Source organism: Pelophylax lessonae (genome assembly GCF_965119305.1).
Source record: "Pelophylax lessonae genome assembly, chromosome: 3".
In the NCBI taxonomy this organism is placed as follows: domain Eukaryota; kingdom Metazoa; phylum Chordata; class Amphibia; order Anura; family Ranidae; genus Pelophylax; species Pelophylax lessonae.
This window is the reverse complement of record NC_138770.1, coordinates 346,402,287-346,420,012: the sequence shown is the minus strand read 5'-3', so window position 1 is coordinate 346,420,012 and position 17,726 is coordinate 346,402,287. Positions and strand designations below refer to the sequence as shown.

The following is a 17,726-nucleotide window of genomic DNA, read 5'->3' as shown; positions in this document are numbered from 1 at the left end:
GGGTGTCTATGCAAGCTCCAATACATGGGAAGAACGACAAGGAAATTGGGGGTTTGTCTGCGGGAACATGTAGCCAATATAAAAAAGGGGTTCAAGAATCACAGTCTATCTAACCACTTCAAATTGATCCATAATAGGGATCCAACGGTGCTTACATTTTGTGGGATATATAGGATATTGCCCAATTGGAGAGGAGGAAATATGAAAAAGGGGATATCCCAAAATGAGGGTAAATGGATATATTTGCTTGATACAATGAGTCCCAGGGGTTTAAACATAGAGCTAGACTTAAATTGTTTTATATCTAAATAGTAGAATTTTATTTTCTATTTATACATTTTAAGGGTTTTACAATAATACATTTCATAAAATAGTGTTTAGTGTATAACCCCATACTTTACCCCTTTAATACATTTTATCACTTTACGTTAATTTTCATTTTTACTGTTATTGTTATTTTTATTTATTCATTTTTTACATTTATTTCTATTTTTCCATTTTTTTTCTCATTGTTTCATATTTTATTTTATTATTTTTTCTCATTGTTTCACATTTTATTTTATTTTTATTTTATTATTTTATATTATTTTTTTCCTATTAGTTTTCTTTATTTTTATTTATTTCCTTCCACTTGGACGCATCATTTTCTAATTGGGGGAAATCAGTAACTAGAATATTTGTCAATAACACATTCTCCATATTTTTAACAACACTTTTAGCCATACTCGTATATGTCAAATATTTCAATATTTTTTAGCCACAATTGCATAATTATAATAAAGTTTATATATATTAATGGGTCAGTAGGACCGCAATATATGCAATAATGTTTATTTCTATGCCGATGATTGGTACAGGTATAGCCATCCATTGGGTGTAAATGAAGCCATGTACACCGAACAGGAAGTGAGCCAATAATATTCGACAGGAAGGCTGGCTATAAAAAGCCTCTCACTTACTCAGCTGGAGATACGTCTGTGAAAACACCCACTGAGAGGGGTGAAACGTGTCGACGCAATTTCCGGCTGACGGCAGTACCAACGGCGTAATTTCCGATCACTGGATGGAACGCAAACAGGGAAGTGCACACCCCGAATGGCCACATGAGAACCGGATGCCTCTGCATTTCAGTCATATAACTAGCGATCTTGCAGCCACAAATCTGTAAGTGTTACTCTGCTTTTTAATAATAAAATCTTTAAACTGTATCACGCTATGGAGATCTCTTTCTTCCATTGTCTTTGAACATATGTCCACTGGGGATACCCATATTTATCCTAAAAGTCCATCTACCGCTGGGGGACCAGGAGACAAAGCACTCACCAGGATAAAAAGTGCCTAACCTTACCGGGCCCAAACCTTGAGCGACCTACATGCAATACTGCTAAGGAGTCTACAGAGACTGGTAAATGTATTAGACATTGGGAGTGCACCTTCACTTATTGCACGTTATTCCACGCATTGGCACTAATTTGCATTAAGAGGACAGCACAGAGCCTGCTGCACATTTTATTATTTATGAGTTATATTTGCAAGTTACTTTTAGCAAATGTGTTGCACCATAGTAGCTCACTGATAACATGTCTAATATATAGTAATTTTTGGAGCAAGGTTTTTTGGATTTGTGATATTTCTTTGACACTAATTTGAATATGTTTCTTTTTACATTCACATTCATTTACTGTAGATCTATAAGAATTTGTATCACTTTTTTTTGCCCTGTGTTTCAAATTTTTTTTAGTGATCACATGGTGAGGAGCAGCTGCAATTAAGAGTTTTGGGCTCAGTAGTGCAGGGAAAAGCAGCTTGATATGTACTGTAATAGTCGTATCTATACAAGTGGTAATGGAATATAGCTTAGTGTAGCAGACCCTGTTCCTTTAAGTCAAGCAATTCTAGCCTACTGGTACGTGGCTGCTCCAAGGAATGCCATGCTCATTGGCCAGGAAATACAGGAGGCTGCAGATAGAAAGAATAAAAGAGTTCCTGTGGTTCCAGGGGTGCAGTTGTCTGCAGGGGATGACTAGGACCGGTGTCTTGCAGGAGCATAGCCAATTGGACATGCAGATGCTTTAGTTCAGGTGCAGGCAGAGACATGGTCAGCAAACAGGCAAATGATCAATCCAGGCAACAAGCAGAATCGTGGTCGATAAACAGGCTAGGATTATGACATGTGGCAGGCAGAGGCAACACGGCACTGGTGTGGCAGTGATTAGGAACACTGATTCTAACTACACTGGTCTGGCAACACTGTAGCTGGTGTGGTGGTGAGTAGAAAATTGTGATTGGCTGCACTATTAGGGCTCATTCACACATGAGGTCGGTAGCAGTAAATCCTCATAGTTGAGCTGTAGTTTTATTACCCCTCAACCGCTACCCACTTTAGCTGCAGAGGCAGCGGCTAAAACATGCTTTGGCTGTGATGCTTTGCTTTGCAGCTGTGGCACAAATGATACCCCCTGTACACCCACTGATAGTGACCTATTCAAGTGAAAAGGATTGCTTGTGCAAGTCCAAGGGCTTAAGCAGGTGGGGAGGAGGCGATACAATGCCTTCTCCCTGCCTGTCAAATTCTCTCTCTGAAAAGTGAGCTGAACATAGCTCTTTAGAAAACATTGGTCATGTAAAGAAGTCCTTATGGTGACACTGATTTCTGTGGCAGGGATCAGGGACAATGTGACTGGTGTGGGGGTGATCAGGGACACTGTAACTGGTGTGGAAGTGATCAGGGATAATATGGCTGATTTGGTGGTGATCAGTGACACTAACTGGTGTGGTGGTGATAAGGGAAAATATGACTGGTGTAGTGGTAATCAGGGACATTGCGAGTGAGCAACCATGATTAAGGACACTGTGAGTGGGTGGCAGTAATATACTTATATATAATTTTACAATTTTTTTTCTTTAGTTTTTCTTTACAATTTACAAACTGTTACCAGAGTAATGCAGTTAATGTGTTTTTTTGTTTTGTTTTTTACATTGTGATTGTAATGATCACTGTAAAGTCAATAGTTATACCTGTCCTGAATGGCTTTCAGTTATGATTTATTCTTTGCCATTTTCATTGCTGTGATTGGCCACAGCTATCACATGGTACAGGGTGCTGTGATTGACCCTGTACCATGTGATCAATGTGGCCAATCACAATAGTATGACAGTTGTTTACTAGAAAACATGTGATTGCTATACAGAGATCGCATGGTACCTGGGAGAATGATGGGAAAAACTGCTTTTTTCAAAATATCATAGTAATTACACTAATTGGAAATACAGCTCTAAAGCAACAGGCATCTGGCATTGTTATAATTAGCAAAAAAAATTTGCCTATTTCACTGATGCATTGGATTTCATCCCTAGTACTGGATTGCCATGCAACACTGTAGACAGCTCATGGAGAATTGTATTACCCATAATTTACATGTAAACAGACATGAAGCCTTATTGAAATACCTGCTCTTAAATGGCCTACAACATCTGCAAGGCTTCCCTTCTTGACTTTGGTGATGAAGGCACCAAGGCGTCCTGTTTCAGTCATTTTACCTCCAACAACCTGAGTATATAATTTATAAACACAATTAGAAAAATAAGAGGAAAAAAACAATTTTGAAAAGGACTAACAAATACACAAAAAATTTATAACTTAAATAACTAGTACCCTACCCTATAGCAGTGGTATAACTGAAAAGATTTATACTAAACCTGTACACTGTCTTTCTACAAAAAAAAGCAAATGAGCTGAATGCACTATGTTGTCATATAAAGTTGTCATATAAATATTTAACTTGCTAGCAACTACAGTTGTTGCTAAATTTCAAGGGTAGATGACAATAGCCTAAAGCACAGAGAATATCAGCTTGAATTTGATACATTATCACATCAAATTTTGCTGCGGGCCCCCTATTTTCAACTGTAAGGCTGCATTGTATGAACAGTATAGAATTTAGAATCTGTACATTAAAATCAAAAACTATCCCTCATATACCCAGAACATTCAAAGGGAAGGCAAGATTTTAAATATTATGTTGTAGTTCACAAAGTTTTTTCATTTTTGGAAGATGGAGAGTTTAAAGGAAGACTGTCACTAGATATTAATGAAGGCTACCATTACTGAACTCTCCTTTGAGAATGCTAGTTCCTGGATGTCATTCTGATGGTTTGACTTCAATGTTGTCTAAGTCCCTGACCTGGACCCAGTATAACCAGTATAACCAGTTCAGCTCTTTGGCATACTATGTACGTCCAAAGAGTGAACCTTTAATCACAATCTAATGGCCATCAGCTTGTGTTTTGTTCAGCCGGCGACCAACTTCAAAGTGAAAGTGATGCAGCAACACTGTAGCTGCCAATCACATTCACACAGCTGGCAGTGTGGTGCCTCCCCCTCCTCCTTAGGTGGTTCCAAGGCTGTCCTGTGCTCACCGATACCCAGGAACACAATTGCTGGCGTAGTGAAAAAGATTGTGGTGAGACTAAGGCAAATCCATGCCTCGATCTCACATGCAGACAATAAAACCAAAAGCGATCTCACTTCCGGTTTCATATGCACCCTTTCCTGGCCAGTACAGCCAGGGGACTCATCTAACCAAGCCGATCTGTGCTTGGTTAGATGATGTCAAAGTCAAAGGAGACATTGGGGTCTATTAGACCCCTAATGTCTCCATAAAGAGTACCTGTCACCTATTTATTATTAACCCTTGTGATAGCAATCAAGTAAAAATAAAGAAATAAAAGAAAAAAGTAAAAAATAAAATGAGAATAAAATATATTATATTTAAAAAAAAAATAGCAGAAATCTCCGTTGCTCCACAAACTTGAGCAAATGCAAGCGCAAGCCCAGGGTGTGCACGCGTATTTAAACCGCACCACATGTGTGACATATCGCCACGAACATCAGAGTGGGGACAATAATTATAGCACAAGAGTTCCTAGTTAACTTGATGAGCTGTAAATACTTTTAAAGCATCACCTATGGGGATTTTTGGGCACCATCATTTTTGGCGATATCGCAGGCGCACGCAATTTAAAGACATGGAACATTTGGTATTTTATTTACTCAATGCAACCTCATCTTTTATATTTTAATCAAAAATAGGTATTATATGGTGTGGTTTTGCACTAAAATTCATTTTATTATATTTTTTCCAGAAAATTTGGGTTTAATAAACAGCTGCGCAAATATCATGTGAACATTTTTTTTTAAATTATCACCTTTTTATTCTACAGGGTATCTGCTTTCAGAAAATGTGTAATGTTCTGGGAGTTTAAGTAATTTTATTGTTAAAAACTGGATTTGTGACTTACCGTAAAATCTATTTCCCTGATGTTCATTGACAGTCACAGCTCCTGATATCCTTAACCATTGGGTTATACTGCCCCCTACAGGAGTAGGACACTAGGCAGGAAAAAAAGTCTGGCTACCCCTTCAGGAAGTTCCAGGGGGTATACTCCCTCTCTCTGCTATAGGTACTATAGTTTTGTTACAAGCAGTGTCAGAAGAAATATAACTCCACAGAGGGGTGGATGCTGTGTCCGTCAATGAACATCAGAGAAATGGATTTTAAGGTAAAGCCCCGTACACACGTACCGATTGTCGGCCGTAAATATTCGGCCGACGACCGATCGGCCGATTGTAGGCTTGTTAGTATGATGCTTCCGACAGCCGACAGCGCACTTTCGGCCGAAAAGAATCTGTCGTGCAGGCATTAACATTTTTGTTGGCCAACAACAGAATGGCCGATTGTTCGCCAGTCAGTACAGAATTCGGCCGACAATCAGCAGATTTGCAAGACTGGGCATGCTCAGAGAAGAAAAAATACAGGGAAAGTTAACCATCACATGACATCACTTATGCAGTCGGCGGACTAAATTCTTGTGCAGTCTTTTGCACTTTTCAGCGGACAGGACAGCCCTGGACAAAAGACGGCCGATCGGTCGGCCGACGATCGGTACGTGTGTACGGGGCTTTAGTCAAAAATCCCATTTTCTCTTTCGCTCATTGACAGACACAGCTCCTGATCTTCTTAACCAGTGGGTAGTCCCAAAGCAGTGTTAAACATGATGGCTGGAAAAAGCAAACAAGAAACTCCCAAAGCTAACTTTAGCCAACCAGGTAAACAGGAGCTCAACCAAAACAACTGGAGCTCACATAAAAACAGCAATACACCCTCAAAGAGGACCAGGTCCTCTAAACAGCCGCCTGCAAAATCTTGCACCCCAAAAGAAGGATCCGCAGATGCTAACACATCCACTTTATAGAACTTTGTTAAAGTGTGCACCGACGACTAAGGAGGCCGCCTTGCCAACCTGCGTCACTGACGCCTGGTGACAGAAGGCCCCGGAGACACTGAGCGCCCGTGTAGAGTGCGCCTTGACAGGCAAAGGAGGAACCTAACCCTTGGAATAGACCTGAACCACTGTCTGTCTGATCAATCTGTAAATGGTCGCAGAGGAAGCGGACCACCCTTTCCGAGGCCCACCCGTGAGCACAATAGTGAGTCTGACTTCCTAAAAGACCTTGTAGCTGCCAGGTACACCCTAATTGCCCGGTCCACATCCAAGGCATGCAAAGCAATTTCCTTTTGTTTGGATATTTTGGCCTGGGACACAGGGAAAGCAACACAATGTCTTAATTTAAATGAAATTAAGAGATAACCTGAGGAAGGAACGACGGTCAGAGGCAAAAAAACACCTTATCTCTGTGAACCACCAAGTAAGGTGTACAACAGGATAAAACCGCCAATTCGGACACCCTGCATGCAGAGGTGATAGCTCAAAAAAAGGGCACCATCTGGGACAGCGTAAGCAGGGGAATCTCCCAAAGATTCTCAAAAAGAGGCTTCTGGAAGACTGAGTGCACCGCATTGAGGTCCCAAGGCGGCAACAGAGACAGCACTAGAGGGGGTCAAGTGCCTAACTCCCTGAAGAAAAGTATATGCCAGGGAGTATGTAGCCAAGGACCGTTGAAAGCAGACCGCTAAGGCCGACACCTGACCCTTGATAGTACTCAAGGCCAGTTTCTGCTCAACCCCCCGTTGAAGGAAGGTTAAGATCCGAGCCACTGAAAAAGAGCGAGGATGAACCCCACGAGACTCACACCACGCAATGTACGTCTTCCAAGTACGATGGTAGATCTAACTAGAAGTAGATTTCCTAGCTTTTAACAGCATTGGAATCACTGACTCAAACAAAACCTCTATCCATTAGCACCTGGCATTCAACAGCCAAGCCGTCAAAGCCAGCGACTGTAAAGCAGTATGGAAGATTGGCCCTTGGGAAAGCAGATCCTCCCTGAGAGGAAGCTTCCAAGGAACATTGGTAACCAGCCGCACCAGATCGGCATACCAAGCCTGTTGAGATCAGTCCGGGCCACTAAGATGACTGGAATCCCTTTTGCCTCGATCCTGCGTAAAAGTCTTGGCAGAAGCTTGAGAGGAGGGAAGGCGAAAATCAGACGATACTGACCCCATGGGGCCATCATCCCATCTGTGGCGTCTAGCAGAGGATCCCGTGACTGAGCCACAAACCTCTGCACCTTTCTGTTGAGCCGAGACGCCAACAGGTCCACTGGGATGCCCCACCGGAGACACAACTGATGAAACACCTTCGGATGAAGGGACGACTCCCCTTGGTCCAACTCCTGCCGACTGAGGTAATCCCCGCGCCAGTTTTTCACCCCTGGAATGTGTACAGCAGAGAGGGCTGGAACAAACCGTTCTGCCCACCTTAGAATGCTAGCTACCTCAAGAGCCGCCAGGACACGTCTTGTGCTCCCCTGGTGATTGACATAAGCCACGGCCGTGGCAATTTCCAATTAAATGCACACAGGACATCCCTGAAGACGATCTGTCCAATGTTCCAGGCACAGTCTGTTCGCTTGGAGTTTCAAGACATCGATCAGTGTTCTGAACTCTTCCAGTGTCTGGATCCCCTAAGCAGAAATTTTGCCGAGGACACCTCCCCAGTCACACAGGTTGGCATCCGTGGCGACCACTGTCCAATACAAGGGGAGGAAGGATTTTGCCCAGCTGAAGCACCAGAGAACGAAGCCACCATATCAGGGATTCTTTTGTTCCCTGGCTCTGTCGGATCTGGTTTTCCATAGACAGCGGATTCTTGTCCCATTTGGCCAGAATCTCCCTTTAAGGAACCTCGTATGGAACTGTGCAAACAGAATTGCCTCAAAAGGTAGACACTATCAGGCCCAGCAACCGCTTGCCAGTCTGGAGGGATGACAAGAGTCAGACCCAGATAATCCAGCTGTGTGGATGGAACCAGAGTAGACTTCTGAAAATTCAAAATCCAGCCAAACTCCCTCAGAGTTTTCGTATGGCGATCTCCAGGTCTTCCCCTAGAGCAGTAAGAGACTCCGATCACAGAAGGAGATCATCCAAGTAGCCCAGTACCGTGATCCCCCATTGGCGTAACAATGCTAGCACCGGGGCCAACACTTTCATGAAGACCCAAGGAGAAGAGGCGAGATCAAAGGGTAATGCCACAAACTGATAATTCTCCTCTCCCACGGAAAAGTGGAGGAAGGGCTGGTGACCGACACATATTGGAATGTGAAGTGAAGCGTCCTTGATGTCGATGGAGGCGAGAAAATCCCCCTGAAGCAGGGAAGCCACCACCATGCGAATGGGCTTCATTCTGAACTTCTGCACCCGCACAAAGCAGTTCAGCACCTTGAGTTCCAGAATTATATGCACCTTGCCTTCCTTCCTGGGAACTGTAAACAGGTTTGAGTAAAAACCTCTGAAAACTTTTCGATGTCGGAACTGGGATAATTACCCTTTGAAGTAAAAGCTCTTGCACCACCCCAAAAAAGAGCCTGTAAGTGGACCGGGGACAATCATACATTAAAAGGAAGAACCTTACCGGAGGGAAAGAACCTAACCCAATCTTGTAGCCAGACCGTATGACTTCGTGGACACACTTATCTTGTACCGGGGAAGTCCATGTGTCCACGAACCAGTGAAGATGTCCCCCTACCCCATTTACGGGTGAGGGCACACTTTCCTGCTAAGGGGGTCTTGTCCACAGGTCTGGAGAAGCCTGCTCTTGACTTGCCAGACCAAGTTCGCTTGGATCCTCCAGAGGAGGTCCCGAAGGGCTTCCAACCCTTGTCAGTCGACCCTAAAGGGACGAAAAAACTTTGAGAAGGAGGGCCCGCGTCTACAACAAGGGTCCTTGCCCGTAGAAGCCTGCGGAAGAAAGGGTGCTACTCTGGATGACATAATTAAAGGTCTCCCCTCTGTGAGACCTTTAATGTTGTCATCCAGGGTGGCACCAAACAGGCGATCTCCTTGAAAGGTAGACCAGTCAGACCTTTTTAGAAGTCTGTTCCACAGACCAGCATTTGAGCCAAAAGGATCACTGCTGAAACAGAGAGCCGAGCTACTAGGGGAGCCACATCCAAAGAGGCATCACAGATAAACTGCAGCCCCTGGACCAGCTGGGCCACCAGCTCAGCAAAGGCAGGGGGGAGCTACTCCCCCTCCAGGTCACAGCGCAAAAGATTAGCCATGGCAGGTATGTGGAGGTTGTAACTAACCGGAAAAAACCTCTCTCACGATCGATATTATTACAATCCTCTTGTATAAGACGGCCCCCTTGCTCTCTGCAGATAATATCAGAAGCATATATCTATGAGATGGATTTTTGAATAACCTTCCTGCAAACCTTGGAACCCCATAATACTCTTTAGGTTCTCATAAGGACCTCTATGAGCTCTATTTGTCATCTACACTGGTGTTTTTTCCTAACCCCATGTACAATACATTGCTGATCGGATCAACACCATATATAAAATTTCTTTCTCTTTTTGGCATTTATCTGGGATAATCACATTCAAACATATACAAATCTAATATTTGTTCCAGGGTATAACCGACCGCCTGTCCTCTTTTAACAATACCTACCTGCAATTTATATACATACACTGTACAATCCGATTGAACAGATCAAGATCAAAATCAATAGACTCTCTAATATTTTGAAACAGCTGGAGCCTGAGGAAGCACCTTTTGCGAAACGCGTAGTTCCCAGCAACTTTTTATACATACACATAGTCCCTTGATGGGATCTCTGTAATTCAAAAAACTGTATCCTATGTACAATTAATGTATACAAATATGGAATGTATATGTATGTTTGTCTCTTTTAATGTATAAGAAATAAAAGTCTTTTATTCAATTTTAAATATGGACTGGATTATGGAAATTTCTATCGTATAAGTGGCACATTTAAATCCCCTTTGGTTTCACCTCTGTACCATTTGGACATAGGTGATTTTGGTCCACTCTTCTTTACAGATCTTCTTTAAATCCTTAAAGCGGTAGTATAAAAAAAAACCCTGCAAGACAAAGGCATAATGAGCTAGTATGCATCGCAAACTAGCTCATTATGAAATACTTACCTTAGAACGAAGCCCCGACACGGACCCCCGGACACCGCTGTGGGAGCTGACATGATCCCTCGGCATCTCTTCCGGGTTCGGCGGCTCCGGCACTGTGAGTGGCCGGACCCGCGATGAAGTCACTTCCCGTCAAGGAACGCTAAAGGTCCGCCGGACCTTCAGAGCGGATGCGCCGCTCGCGTCAACGGCTGCATGCAGTGCAAATATCTCCTAAACCATGCAGGTTTAGGAGATATTAATTGTAACTACAGGTTAGCCTTATTATAGGCTTACCTGTAGTTAAAAGTCACAAAAAGTGGTATACTACCACTTTAAGGTTTCTTGGCTGTCGCTTGGCAACTCGAACCTTTAGCTCCCTCCACATATTTTCTATGAAATTAAGGTCTGGAGACGGGCTAGGCCACTCCAGGACGTTAATGTTCTTCTTCTTGAGCCACTCCTTGGTTGCCTTGGCGGTATGTTTTGGGTCATTGTCATGCTGGAATACCCATCTACGACCCATTTTCAAGGCCCTGGCTGAGGGAAGGAGGTGCTTACCCAAGATTTGACAGTACATGGCCTCGTCCACCATCCCTTTGATGCGGTTATGTTGCCCTGTCCCCTTAGCAGAAAAACACCTCCAAAGCATAATGTTTCCACCTCCATGTTTGACAGTGGGGATGGTGTTCTTGGGGTCATATGGAGCATTCCTCCTCCAAACACAGTTGAGTCGATGCCAAAGAGCTTGATTTTGGACTCATCTGACCACAATGCTTTCACCCAGTTCTCCTCTGAATCATTCAGATGTTCATTAGAATACTTAAGAGGGGCCTGTACATCTGCTTTCTTGAGCAGGGGGACCTTGCGGGCACTGCAGGATTTTAGTCCTTCAGGGGGTAGTGTGTTACCAATTGTTTTCTTGGCGACTATGGTCCCAGCTACCTTGAGATCATTGACAAGTATCTCCCGTGTAGTTCTGGGCTGATTCCTCACTGTTCTCATGATCACTGAAACTCCACGAGGTGAGCTCTTGCATGAAGCCCTAGACCAAGGGAGACTGACAATTATTTTGTGTTTCTTCCTTTTGCAAATAATCGCACCAACTGTTGTCACCCGCTGCTTGGCAATGGTCTTGTAGCCCATTACAGCCTTGTGTAGGTCTACAATCTTGACCCTGACATCCTTGGAAAGCTCTTTGGTCTTGGCCATGGTGGAGAGATTGGAATATGATTGATTGCTTCTGTGGACAGGTGTCTTTTATATAGGTAACAAGCTGAGATTAGGAGCTCTCCCTTTAAGAGAGTGCTCCTAATCTCAGCTCATTACCTGAATAGAACACACCTGGGAGCCAGAAATCTTGCTGACTTATAGGGGACCAAATACTTATTTCACTCATTAAAATGCAAATCAATTTATAACTTTTCTGAAATGCGGTTTACTGGATATTTTTGTTGTTATTCTATCTCTCACTGTTAAAATAAACCTACCTTTTCACCTGGCTGAACTTAGACATAAGCGTCACGGGGCACCTGAAGATCTTCAAACACTTACGAACCTTAGGGACCTCTTTTCCCATCTCTTAGACAGGTGGGTCCGTAGGCAGCTACGTTTCATGACTCATAAATATTATGAGCATGGCAACAAGTGTGGTAGCATGTTGGCCAGGGCTCTACGGTTGAGTGTTGAGCCATGGCTTATGTACACAAACTATGGGCCCCTGACAGAGAATGTGTCATCGACATCTCTAGGATTGCCTCATTGTTTCGCGACTACTATGCTGATTTATGTACCCTGAATGCCTCACTTTCTTCAGAGGCCCGGGCCTCAAAGCTGGAACGCATTCATGAATATCTAACATCCGTGGGACTGCTGTCTCTGACAGAGGAGCAACAGACAACTCTAGAATCTCCCATCACCCAGATGGAGGTGGAAGCTATAGTCAAATCATTGCCAGATGGTAAGAGTCCTGGCCCCGATGAATATACCAAAGCCTATTATGCCACCTTTTTACCATCTTTACTATCCCCGATGTGTAGGTACTTCAACTTGCTTGCAAATGATACTCTAGTTCTTCCTGAGGCTTTACTAGCCCATATTGCGGTACTTCCAAAAGATGGTAAGGACCATACTCTCCCTCAGAGTTACCGCCCTATCTCTCTGCTGAATGCAAACCTGAAAATATTTGCAAACATCATTGTGAATAGGTTAAACTATCTTCTCCCATCAGTGATCCACCCAGATCAGACAGGCTTTATACACAGTAGAGAGGTTAGAGACAACTCCCTTAGGGCCATTCAGTTGATTCGCTGGGCTCACACCCGTCAGACCCCTTTGTCCTACCTCTTCCTGTCTACTGACGCCGAAAAGGCGTTTGACCGGTTGGACTGGGCATACCTCACTGTGGTATTAGAAAATCTAGGTTTAGGCCCACATATGTTCATGTGGATTTCAGCCCTATATACATCAACTAGTGCTCAGGTGCGTGGTAATAGAAGGCTCTCCCAACAATTCTCGATTAGGAATGGCACTAGAATAGGGATGTCCGCTTTCACCCCTTCTATTCGCCTTGCCGAAATTCTTTTTGAAATACTTAGTTATCAGACTTACTGACCAAGCGGAGACGCTATACACACAGAATTTAATTCCCTTGTTAAGATTTATTCGCCACGACTTACAAACCTGGGATAAGAATGCCTTCACCTGGATGGGTTGCACCAATGTCATTAAGATGAATATTCTCCCTAGGATCCTTTTCTTCCTACAGATGGTAGTGGTGTCCCTACCGAATAGCTTTTTTACCCAGCTCAAAAGCCTGTTTGCTGTATTTGTCTGGTCAGGCAGGAAACCTCGAATAGCCATGCGGGTGTTACAACGCCCTAAGCAGATGGATGGTCTGGGCATACCTGACATTAAACAATACTATTGAGTGGTGATCCTTCAGAGGATTTTAAACTGACGGCATCATACGGGTACTAGGCTGTGGGTCCCTTTAGAAAAGTTCATGGCAGGGCGCAACTTAACGTATGCCACATGGTTGCCACGGGAGAATAGAGGCTTATCAGAGGTGACGTCCTCCCTGATGACTCATGCCCTGAGAGCCTGGGAAGGTATTAACCGCCATCTCTCCTTGGTACCCTCTGTATCACCACTAGCACCATTAGTTGTCTTCCTATGTTTCTCACCAGGAGAACACATGATTTTTTTTTTGGGCCAGGGACTTCAGATGGCAAGACCTGCTGCAGAAGTTTTCTGGAAGATGGGAGACTTCTTCCCCTACAGACTCTCAAGGAGCAATATGGGAAGTTTCCCATGGACTTCTGGAGGTACAAACAGCTTCATCACTTCTTTTCACCTTGTAGATAATCATTCCGGGCGGTAACTACACTTATGCGGTTTAAACGCCTGTTCGTGGCAGATGAACCCCTTCCTCATATGATCTCAGAGTTGTATAAATTGCTGATCCTAGCCTCTCCCACAGGCAAACCTGCTTTTATGTCTACAGAACTAGAGTGGGAACATGATCTTGAGTATGAGTTCTTGGAGGACCAACTAGCTCGAATGTATCGGCTGACCCACTCTAGTTCTGTAGACTCTAAGACACACGAAAACAACTTTAGGATCTTGACGCGTTGGTATCGTGTCCCAGCTGCTCTGGCACGTATTTATTCCTCTGTCTAAGATCTCTGTTGGCCAGCGTGGCCAACGTGGAACGCTATTGCATATATGGTGGGACTGCCCCAAGATCCAGGTTTTCTGGATGTTTATTAAGAGGCAGATAGCGAAAGATACATAATGTGTCCACTAACCCCCTCTCCTCCCCCCCTGTTTATTCTTCTTACCACCCCATCCCACCTCCTGCTTGTCCTCCTTCCCCTTCTTTTTCTTTACATATATATTCTTTTGGTCATTCAATATTTCTACCGCCCTTGGGAGAGTTTGGTGGCTGGGGTCCTTGGATTCCACTGTGCTGGGCAATCCAGCTGTGTCGTCCTGGTGTTCCTTGGACCGATTGGCCAGTGTAGCGGGTGCCAGGGCCAATCCCTCGTGTGGTGCTCCCAGATCTTATGGGGTTCGGCTTAGGTTCCTCCCTCTGCTGGGAGGCACTCGATCCATATGGTTATCCTGTAATTTGGTTGTCTGAACTGCCCTAGAGTGGGTTCTGCCATATCCTAGGGTAAATAAGGTTTGACTTCTCTCTTAACGTTATGCTATGTTATGTCATACTTTTCTATTTTGAAAAAAATAAAAAAATAAAAAGATTACATAAAAAAAAGATTACATAAAAAAATAAATAAATAAACCTACCATTATAATTATAGACTGATAATTTCTTTGTCAGTGGACAATTGTACAAAATCAGCAGGGGAGCAAATGCTTTTTTCCCTAACTGTATATCTATTTGTAATAATATCACTAAACCCTAACAAGGGAAGCCTACAATTAGGCTGACACATGCAATACTGCAGTCTCAGCAGGCTTATATCAGTAGTGCAGACATAGTCAGGTTTAAGGACAGTGCCATGAAAAAGTATTCATACCCCTTAAAATTTTCCACATTTTGTCATGTTACAGCCAAGAACGTAAAAATATGTTATTGGGATTTTGTGTGATAGACCAACACAAAGTGGCACATAATGGTAAAGTGGAAGAAAAATTAATGGTTTCAACATTTTTTACAAATAAATATATGAAAAGTGTGATGTGAATTTTTATTCAGCCCTCTATACTCTTCTGATACCCCAAACCAAAATCTAGTAGAACCAATTGCCTTCAGAAGTCACCTAATTAGTAAATTGAGTCCACCTGTGTGTGATTTAATCTCAGTATAAATACAGCTGTTCTGTGAAGCCCTCAGAGGTTTGTTAGAGAACCTCAGTGAATAAACAGCATTATGAAAGCAAGGAACACACCAGATAGGCGAGGGATAAAGTTGTGGAGAGGTTAGAAGCAGGGTTAGGTTATAAAAAAAAAAAAAATATCCCATAAACATCTCATGGAGCACTGTTCAATACATCATCTGAAAATGGAAAGAGTATGGCACAATTGCAAACCTACCAAAACATGGCCGTCCACCTAAACTAACAAGCTAGGCAAAGAGAGCATTAATAAGACAATCAGCGCAGAGGCCCATGATAACTCTAGAGGAGCTGCATAGATCCACAGCTCAGGTGGCAGAATCTGTCCACAGGACAACTCTTAGTTGTGCACTCCACAAATCTGGCCTTTATGGAAGAGTGGCAAGAAGAAGGCCATTGTTGAAAGAAAGCCATATGAAGTCCCGTTTGCAAATTGCGAGAAGCCATGTGGGGGACACAGCAAACATGTGGAAGAAGGTGCTCTGGTCAGATCAGACTCAACTTGAACTTTTTGACCTAAAAGCAAAACGCTATGTGTGGTTGAAAACGAACACTGCACTAAAACCTGACCACACCATCCTCACCATGAAACATGGTGGTGGCAGCATTATGTTGTGGGGATGCTTTTCTTCAGTAGAGATAGGGAAGCTGGTCAGAGTTGATGGGAAGATGGATGGAGCCAAATACAGGGTAATCTTAGATGAAAACCTATTAGAGTCTGCAAAAGGCTTGAGAATGGGGTGGAGGTTCCCCTTCCAGCAGGACAACAACCCTAAACATACAGCCAGAGCTACAATGAAATGGTTTAGATCAAAGCATATTTATGTGTTAGAATGGCCCAGTCAAAGTCCAGACCTAAATCCAATTGAGAATCTGTGGCAAGACTTGAAAATTGCTGTTCACAGACACTCTCTATCCAATCTGACAGAGCTTGAGTAATTTTGCACAGAAGAAGGGGCAAACATTTTACTCTCTAGATGTGAAAAGATGGTAGATACAAATACACGCAACACTTTTCACATATTTATTTGTAAACATTTATCATTTTCCTTTTAATTCACAATTATGTGCCACTTTGTGTTGGTCTATCACATAAAATCATAGCAAAGTAACTTTACGTTTATGGTTGTAACATGACAAAATGTGGAAAATTTGAAGGGGTATGGATACTTTTTAAGGCACTGTATTTAGACTACTGGTCAGAAGTGCTAGAGCATAGGGTGGCCCTTATATATATATATGTACACAGAAATCGGTAATCTTTAACAAAAACTACACCAGGGCTGAAAATTGGACCATGCAGAAGCAAGGTAAACCTGCAGATAAACAAATATATTATACTTGATATTTTCATAATATCCACTGGCCAATTTATGCCTCCATGTCCTAAACAAAGGTATAGGCATTTCTTTGATCACTTACTGATTATCTATTCCTTTATTTCCATGATCCACCCTCCTGCTACATCAATTATGTTAGGCAAAGTAACCCATACAAACCAATCAGATTTCACCTTTATCCATTTAGGGCAGCTGTCACTATAAAAACATGTATTATGATTGGCTGCCAGTTAATGGGTTCTGCTACTGCAAGACATTCCAAATGATTTTACAATGCAGTACATTCTTCCAAAAAAATCAAACTTCTTTTAGTATATTGTTTTTTCTTTTTATGTGCAGTAGGATACTGTACTTGAAATATTATGTTCACTCCCATTTTGTTTTTTGAAAAATTAAAACATTAGTATTACAAAATTTAGGTAATGTACTTTAAGAATTGACTCGTAACAAATATTAGTAATGTCACACGAAGTATTCAATAAAAATAAGTGGAATTTTATAAAAAAAAAAAAAAGTATGACTTAGAAACACCCTCAGTAGTGATGATCTCTATGAATAAGCCCTGTACTGGTGATGACGACCCAGGCTCCTCATCAGGGCGGTGCCTGTGATGCCATCACACAAACCAGGAAGCGCACTATTCTGTGTTGGTGCATTTTTTTTCTTTAAATACAATTTTGATTTTAATGAGATAGGAAGCATAATGATGGTTTTTATTTTTTGAGTTGAGGAGCTCACCATCCAAGAAAAGGTATTACTTTTTCTGCTGTACCAAACTGGATGATTTACAAAGAGTTGGTCTGGTGGTAAATTAGGAGAGATCTGAAAGAGGTGTTTGAAGCCTCTTCAAGGGGAACATATGCTGTGACATATTTATACACATAGGTCAACATTTTCAAGTGAGAGCACAGAGTGAAAGGTGGTGGAGCACATGTGGCACACATTGAATGAAAGATATTCATGAGCATATATGTAGAGATTTATTTATTTACACGGATAAGGAAAAAAAAGTAAAATAGTAACTGTCAGCACATAAGGGATTTTTTTTTTTGTGTTTGTTCATACGGTTGCACTGCACTTCATAACTTATTTAATAAAGGTTACATGATCATTTGGTGCTTAGTGTCTTCTGTCTGT

At 42.6% G+C, this 17,726-nt stretch overlaps 1 protein-coding gene across 20 annotated transcripts in view; it reads right to left on the bottom strand.

Moving 5' to 3' along the window:
* Positions 1 to 17,726, bottom strand: part of RIMS1 (regulating synaptic membrane exocytosis 1) — a 625,149-nt gene that overhangs the window by 370,534 nt on the left and 236,889 nt on the right. For all 20 annotated transcript variants that reach the window (XM_082249043.1, XM_082249059.1, XM_082249050.1 and 17 more), the window contains one exon: positions 3,451 to 3,550. In XM_082249043.1, the coding sequence (XP_082105169.1) occupies positions 3,451 to 3,550 (100 nt within the window). The remainder of the gene's footprint in view (positions 1 to 3,450; positions 3,551 to 17,726) is intronic.